This window comes from Pipistrellus kuhlii, unplaced genomic scaffold, assembly GCF_014108245.1.
Source record: "Pipistrellus kuhlii isolate mPipKuh1 unplaced genomic scaffold, mPipKuh1.p scaffold_m20_p_65, whole genome shotgun sequence".
Classification (NCBI taxonomy): domain Eukaryota; kingdom Metazoa; phylum Chordata; class Mammalia; order Chiroptera; family Vespertilionidae; genus Pipistrellus; species Pipistrellus kuhlii.
The window spans coordinates 233,196-241,832 of record NW_023425568.1 but is presented as its reverse complement, the minus strand read 5'-3'; the positions used below and the strand labels follow the sequence as shown (position 1 = coordinate 241,832).

At 48.7% G+C, this 8,637-nt stretch overlaps 1 protein-coding gene across 1 annotated transcript; it reads left to right on the top strand.

Moving 5' to 3' along the window:
- Positions 1–636: 636 nt before the first annotated feature.
- Positions 637–1,344, top strand: LOC118708816 (MICOS complex subunit MIC26-like). The gene is given in 2 exon segments (XM_036420284.2): positions 637–731; positions 733–1,344. Coding segments are annotated over 2 exon segments (597 nt in total). The 5' UTR covers positions 637–656; the 3' UTR covers positions 1,255–1,344.
- The last annotated feature ends 7,293 nt before the right edge of the window (positions 1,345–8,637 follow it).

Genomic DNA, 8,637 nt, shown 5'->3' with positions numbered 1-8,637 from the left:
CTTTGGTAGAGAGTAACTAAATGACCTGAGTCTTCCGTATGCCATATATATATTATTGATTTTTTACAGGCTAGAAACATCGATGAAATACCATGCAGTCGTCATAAAGAATGAACTGAGCATACGTGTCCTGCTAGGGAAAGACGCCTTGAACACATTCATGAGGACACTTGGGTTGTGCGATATACAGTGAGTTACAATCTATGTGAAGAACGATGTAATATGAGTGTGTTGAGTGTGCACATGGGCACAAATAGCTCTGAAAGAAACATGGTCAGCAGTGGTTGACAGCCAGGATGAGATTCCAGGGAAAGGAGGAAAAGAGGGATTTTCACTTTCTTAAAATTTATTTTCCTTCTTGTTTAAATCTTACCTATTCTTGGATATTGCCTGCTATGTTACCCCCAAATAATAAACTTCCCACTTAAAAAAAAAAAAGCAATAATTAAGAGATGAAGAGGTCAGGATGCTATAAAGCAATGGCCACAGATTCACAGAAGGAGAAGAGGTGAGCATGACCAGGGTGTGGTTTTTCCCCACTTTCATTCTTACTCCTACAGATGCCAATATAAACAGCCCCGCGAGGTAAGAAGGACTGGCTTTATCTTTTTCCTTAAAATTCAGGAAAAACAGCCAGAGCCGCCGTTGCCAGCGACATGTACAAGGTAATCCAAAGGTCCATGGGGCCAGCCAGTCTGAGTCTACTCACCTTCAAAGTCTATGCATCACAGAAAAAAGGACGCAACTCACAAAGCTCCTGTGAACGTTAATGAGCTTTCACTCTACTCTGTTCCCGAAGTTCAGTCTAAATATGTGGAGGAGCCGAGGTCTCAACTTGAAGAGAGCATCTCACATCTCCGACAGTATTGCAAGCCATATACAAGTTGGTGTCAGGGAAAGTATTCCCAAACTGAGCCCAAGATGAAAAGTTTGGTTCAGTGGGGGTCAGACAGCTATGAATTTCTCCAAAATGCTCCTCCTGGGTTTTTTCTAAGACTTGGTGTTATTGGTTTTGCTGGCATTGTTGGACTCCTTTTGGCTAGAGGTTCAAAAATAAAGACGCTGGTATATCCACCTATTTCCATGGGATTAGCTGCCTTGCTGTATTATCCACAACAAGCCATCGTATTTGTCCAGGTCAGTGGGGAGAAATTATACGACTGGGGTTTACGAGGATACATAGTTATAGAAGATTTGTGGAAGGAGAACTTTCAAAAGCCAGGAAATGTGAAGAATTCATCTGGAAATAAGTAGAATACTCCAGGTTCAGCCCGTTTTAATCAGTTATAGGTAAACATTGGAAACTCCATACAATAAACCAGTGTTTCTAAAGAAAAAAAAAAATTTTTTTTCAGGAAAAACGCAAATAAGCTCAGAGGATAAGTGATCACCCAGGACCCCCTAATTGGCTGGTAGTAGGGCCAGGCCTTCATGCAACAAGGATTATCGAGCCCTTAGCACATGACTTATGTTTTCTGAGGCTCGGTTTCCTTGTCTTTAAGATGGGGAAGCTAGTGCAGGTAGTCTGAAAGTAAATGAAATAAAAACAAACACAAGGATTTCTCATGCAGTATTTGCCAGATAAAAGCACCTATAACTACCCCACACTGATAGAACCAGCTCGGTCATCTTGCTTGTTTCTCTTTGCCCTCCTCACTCTGCAATTGCGCTATGATGTATCTCCACGTACCTGTTTCACACTGCTAGAACATTTCCATTTACACCCCACGGCTCCACACCTCTTCGATGTCAGCTATTTCCATTTCTCTCATAGAGGGGGATGTTACTCACGTGTGGCTTCCACTTCGCTGATTCTCTCTCCAGCTCTTTCTAATCTCTTGTTTACTCTGTTCAACATTAAAGAAAAAAATCTCCTGTTCCCAATTTTCTATGATTACTTCTTGTATTTAACAAGTGTTTCTTTATTGTAAGGGTGATATTTCTTCCTTAATCTAGTTGAGAATTATAAACACTTATTTTAAATCCTGTCATGTGTGTCTGGAGCTGCATAGCAACATGGCAGGCAGTTAAGTGTGAGGGATTCAGAGGCAGTCTGTTTAGGTCAATTCCAATGCTGTCATTTGACTGTAATTCTATTGCTTTCTGCTTAATAAAGATAATGATTACAATGCATACTCCACAGAGTTTTTATGGAGTTTAAATGAGTTGGTCCATATAAATCATTTGGGACCAGGCCTAGCGTACACTCAGCCTTCAAGACATGTTAGTTATTGTCATTATTTCTATTTCCTCAGGTTTGAATTCTTTCCATGTGGTGGGTATACTGACTGTCATATAGATAGATAGATAGATAGATATTATTGATTTTTTACAGAGAGGAAGGGAGAGGGATAGAGAGTTAGAAACATCGATCAGCTGCCTCCTGTACATCCCCTACTGGGGATGTGCCCAAAACCAAAGTACATGCCCTTGACCAGAATCGAACCTGGGCCCCTTCAGTCTGTAGGCCAACACTCTATCCACTAGGCCAAACCAGTTAGGGCCTGACTCTCTCTTGTTGCATTGAATTTCTTCATGTGCTTTTTAACTTTAATTTAAAATGTAAAATTGCAGAGAAGTTTTCCCTTGAGGCCTTCTCTGTCCATTGGTTTCGTGAATGGTACAGCCCAGACCTCCAATTGCCCCAAGCTAAAACAGGTCTCACATTAGGGGTCCAGGAACCTTCCAATTCCAGAGCCGTTGCTATAACTCTGCATCATACAGGTCCCTGGAAGTGACGCTTAGACCCAGTTTTTCTGATTCACAGGCATCTTAAAGATGCAACCCAGCCCAGCTTGCAGGGGACAGGAACGAAGCTCTCTGAGGGAAGAGCCAGGCCTGTTCTCCTCACCCAGCAAGGCATGGAGCCTACACACCATTCAAGCCCTGTTAATATTATTCACTAAACATTAAAAGACCATCCTGATGATTTTTTTAAATATATTTTGATTGATTTTTTACAGAGAGGAAGGGAGAGAGGGATAGAGAGCTAGAAACGTCGATGAGAGAGAAACATCGACCAGCTGCCCTTGCACACCCCCTACCGGGGATGTGCCCGCAACCAATGTACATGCCCTTTGACCGGAATCGAACCCGGGACCTTTCAGTCCGTAGACCGACGCTATACCACTGAGCCAAACCGGCTTTGGCCTGATAATTTTTTTAATTAACTCTAGAGAGAAAAGGAAGGGGAGAGAAAGAGAGAGAGAATCATTAAAGTGAGAGAGAAATACCGATCAGCTGCCTCTTGCACACCCCCTACTGGAGATGGGGCCTGCAACCCAGGCATGTGCCCTGACTCGGACTAGAACCAGTAACCCCTTGATGCAGGGGATGACGCTCAACCCACTGAGCCACACCGGCCAGTTGATGATTTTTTTAAAAAGCCAAAATATTTCAATAGATGGAAGACTCTCTCTGGTGCCGGCCTGAGGCTGCGATTTGCCGATAGGTATATAAAGACGGTGTTTAGGTCTTACTGCGCCTTTAGATGCTAAAAACAGAAGGACCATAAGCCTCCAAAATCAAGAGAGGACGCATAAAGGAGTCCCAGCTCACCTCGTCCTCCTGGGCCTTTAGTAAGGGGTCTGCTCTGTTTGGAGCTGATCCGCCTCATTCTGTGAGGTTGCGTCCTGATACTGCTCACTCCCACCGTCCCGTCCTATTGGCAATGAATTCATTTAAGTGCTTAAGTAACAGCCAGCAATTGTTTCAGCGTCTATGTGAAGTTAGCCCGGTGCAAGGCAGGGGTAATTCAGAGGACTGTAAGCCGGAATGTGACCTCAAGGGCCACATGGTCAGGCTAAAAAGATAAGCACTAGACAGTATGGACACTGTGGAGAACTGTATGGGGTTTCCTCAAAAAACTAAAAATGGAGCCAGTGATCCCACTTCTAGGAATATATCCCAAGGAATCAGAAACACCAATCAGAAAGGACATAGGCACCCCTGTGTTCATAGCAGCACAAGTCACCACAGCTAAGATTTGGAAACAGCCTAAGTGTCCATCAGCAGATGAGTGGATTAAAAACCGGTGGTACATATGCACAATGGAATACTACGCTGCTGTAAAAAAAAAAAAATAATAATAATAATAATAATAATAATAATAATAAAGGGCCGAGACTGGTTTGGCTCAATGGATAGAGTATCAGCTTGGGGACTGAAGGGTCCCAGGTTCGTTTCGGGTCAAGGGCATGTGCCTTGGTTGCAGGCACATCCCCAGTAGGGGGTGTACAAGAAGCAGCTGATCGATGACTCTCTCTCATCGATGTTTCTATCTCTCTATCTCTCTCCCTTCCTCTCTGTACAAAATAAATAAAATATATTTTAAAAAAATAAATAAAGGAACTCTTACCATTTGCAACAGCATGGATGGACCTGGAGAGCATTATGCTAAGCAAAAGTAAGCCAGTCAGAGAAAGATAAATACCACCTGATCTCACTTATTTGTGGAATATAATGCACAACATAAACTGATGAACAGAAACGGATCCAGAGACAGAAGCATCGATAGACCATCCAACCTCAGAGGGAAGGCAGGGGAGGGGTGGGGGGAGGGGAGGAGATCAACCAAAGGACTTATATGCATTCATATAAGCCTAACCCATGGACACAGACATCAGGGGGTGAAGGCATGAGTGGGGGGTTGGAGGGCAATGGGGGGTAAGGACACACATGTAATACCTTAATCAATAAAGGAAGAAATTTTTTTTTGAAAGAGGTACTAGAAACCTCCAGAAATCAAGAGGCAGACTTAACATTGAATGGGGGGTTGGGGGGAAGAGGGCCAGGGGGAGAAATGGGAGGGAGACACGTGGGAAGTGATTTGAGTCCGTGGCCTGCACAGGGAAGTGGTGAGCCCCCATCCCTGGGGCCTGCCCGGGAAGCCCGGATGTTCCTTCCTGGGTCATAGCGCACAGGAGGCCTGCAGACACTGGGCCAGCCGGTCTGTGTGGTTCCTGCCATCCCAGAGGCCCTGGAGCCTGCACCGGACAGAAGACACTGTGGTATCAGATGCCATAAGCTGAACGGCATCCTCCAGCAAGGGGTGCCCCATGCCGCCCGCAGATCAGGCCTGAATCTGAGGCGGATGCTGCTGGGCAGCCGGAGCCGGTGCAGGCAGAGCTCAGTGACCGGACTCCCTGTGCCTGGGCGAGGAGGTGCGTGGGGAGCAGCGATGTTGGTGCCGGTGGAAAGGCCACGGGCCCCCCGCCATGCTGAGGGGGGCTCCGGGCAAAGCTACACTGCCTGCACACCTAGCGCTACAGGAATCGTTTGACATCAAATAACAAGGTGGTACAAGGCTCCCTTGTCATTTTTTTTTTTTTTCACCATTAGAAGATGTATTGTGCGTGACACCGGAGCCATGTGGGAGGGCAGGGAGCCACACGGCCCGCTGCCTGCATCCTGCGCTCGGCTCAGCGGGCCTGGCGTGGGGACCGGGCCGCCACAGCCCTCACCGCGGCCACTGTCCGTCCCCGAGGCCTGTGTGTCGCTCCGAGGCCGCCACGGACACCACGCGGCACACACTGCTGCGCCTCAGCCTCCTCTCCGCTGGCCCAGCAGCGCCTGCAGGGACACGCTGTCCTCTCCGGGGCAGGGTCGGCAGTGCTGCTTAAGGGCTCTCGTTATTATGTTTAAGAAGCCAGAAGCTTGCAGAGCGCTGGCACTTAACTGTGGATGGGAAAACAGTTACATTCTGCTCCTAATATAACTTGTTTTTTGATAAACAAAGACTTTCTCCCCTTCCATGTGAGCCGCTGCCACCCCCAGTCAGTCACCCAGGCATCACCCCCACACAGACTCCCGAGAAACTGCCCGGCCGGCGTGGCTCAGGGGTTGAGCGTCCGCCTGTGAGCCAGGAGGTCGCGGTTCTATTCCCGGTCGGAGCGTTTGCCCGGGTTGTGGGCTCCATCAGTCGGGGGCGTGCAGGAGGCAGCCAATCCATGATTCTCGCTCATCACTGATGTTCCTATCTCTTGCTCTCTCTTCCTTCCTCTCTGAAATTAATAAGAATGTATCTTTTTTTTTTAAGGAGCAGAAACTTCTCCAGTGGAACGGATGTCTCTGTGGGCCTGGCAGGCCTAGGGATGGCCCCCCAGGGGCCCCCGTGCCTCCTGGAAAGGTCCTGAGCCCCCTGAGGTGCAGAGAGAGTCCCCATCCTTTGGAAAGGCTGCAAATGCCAGCACCGGTGTGGTTTCTCTTCTTTTTAGGGGGAAAAAAAAGTACATACGCCTTGTCTGTGAACAGTAAAGAAAAGGAGATCAAATACCTGGGGGAAAATGTATTTACCAAAAAAAAGCGGGGGGGGGGGGGGGATCCTGGCGATTCTTTTCTTAATTGGGTTGGAAGGGGTTACTTCATTATGCAGCAAATTAGAGAATTCATAATTTATCATCGCACCCAGTCGAAATGCCACCCAACTGAGTCGCACCCCTGCGAAAACCATCACATAGAGCAGCAAACTGTCAAGCCGGCTGCAGCCGACGGGCGAAATTAATATGCAAATGCATGCAAGAAATTAAAAAGCAGAATTACCCAGGCAAATGAGGTAGCTATACTTGAATTGTTAGAATTATGAATAATTACTGCGAATTTTCTGCTCCTAATATAACTTGTTTTTTGATAAACAAAGACTTAATTATCGGGATGCGCTGGAGAATTTCCGCCGCACTCATTAATCTTGCAAAAAAAAACAGGTCCCCGGTGCCCGCGCCGTAATGAAGCGCGCGTGCCCTGCATCTCCGGGAAGACCTGGAGAGGGAGGATGGCAGTGCCAGTGTCCCCCCGCCCCCCGGGGTGCCATCGCGCCTCCCGCTAGCCATCACAGGGCCTTATTTATGCCGGCAGCCGAGCTATACGGCCGATTTACAGCGCCCGGAGCGGCGGGGGGTGATCTGGTGCCGGGCGGGGAAATGCCATCTCGCAGAGGCACCGCCCCGGCGACATCTCACGCCCAGGACCCGCGCGCCAGACGAGGTCCACGCGAGGGACCCTCCTGCAGGCCCGGGCTCCCCGGCTCTCCGTTCATCTTGCCGGTGCCGCTCGCCGGTGTCCATGGGAACGGGGCGTGATCACCCACACGGGTTTTTTTTTTTTTTTTAAACATATTTTATTGATTTGTTTTACAGAGAGGAAGGGAAAGAGATGGTTAGAAACATCGATGAGAGAGAGACATTGACCAGCTGCCTCCTGCACACCCCCCACTGGGGACGAGCCCGCAACCAAGGTACGGAATCGAACCTGGGACTCTTGAGTCCGCAGGCCGATGCTCTATCCACTGAGCCACACCGGTTTCGGCACCAACACGGGTTTTAAATCCCGCATTGAGAATGGCAGCTCCGAGGAACGGGACAGGGCAGCCACCCAGCCGGGCGCAGCCTCCACGGTGCCACAGCCCAGGGCCCGAGCGTGGCTGGACCCCGAAGGGGGGCCTTTTTCCAGTCTGGGACCCGAGGCGGAGGGCCGGGCCGGCCATGGGGGCGGTTCCCGGAGTCGGAGCAGCCACGGTTCCCAGGGGAGCCGGGCTTTGGCCAGCTGCGGGCCTCGCCCCGGGTCCTCCCCGCACACCGCCAGCCTCGGCCTGCACTGAGAGGACTTCAAGCCTGGCGTCTGCCTCGGTGACTGCGGTCCCGTCATCCTCACCCCGCTCCCCAGTCCTGGGGGTGTTGCTTCCTGACCCCATGTACCCCGGTGTACTCTGTCCAAAAACCCAAGAATCCCTCTCTTAGCAGTTACCACCCCTTTACCTCTAATTGTGCTAAAACACACCTAACATACAAATTATATTTTAAAAATAATAATCTTACCTACCCTGTTTCCCCGAAAATAAGACAGTGTCTTATATTAATTTTTGCTCCCAAAGATGCACTAGATCTTATTTTCAGGGGATGTCTTATTTTTCCATGAAGAAGAATACGCTACACATTTATTGTTAAATGAAAGGAAATTTATTACCTGTATATGGTACGGTAGTACGGTAGTTGTCAACACAAACCAGACAAACTGTGAATCCTACATTATTAAGAATTTACTCATTTATTCAATGACAATCATGTCATCATCTTCTGGAACAGCATCATAACAATCCAATTCCTGAATTTCCTGGTGAATTTCTTGTGACTCCATTTCTTTCAGAATCAGTGGACCAAATCCCTCATGTTTAGCCTAGGGGGGCCTTATTTTCGGGGGATGCCTTATATTTCACTCAGAAGGAAACCTGTAAGTAGGTCTTATTTTCGGAGGATGTGTTATTTTTGGGGAAACACGGTAATAATAGACAAACATGTACAACTGACCGTACCTCCGCCACACCCACAGCCAATCAGAGAGAGTATGCAAATTAGAAGGCCAAAGATGTCTGCCCCCCAGCTGCTCCAGGAGTAGAGTGGCCAGGCAGGCAGGACCCCTGCTATGAGAGGGAGGGCGGGGGCGAAGGGATCTACAGGAGCGGAGAGCCGCAGCAAAGACAAGACGGCAGACTCTGTAGTCTGCAGCGAGGACGAAAGCGGCAGACTCTGGCCCTAGCGAAGGCCTGGGTCCCGGGTGCTGGAGGAAAACCAGTGCTAGAAGCCAAGGGGAGGAAGGCCTATTGCAGGAATCTCTTCATGCACCCGGCCTCTAGAAACAAAAAGA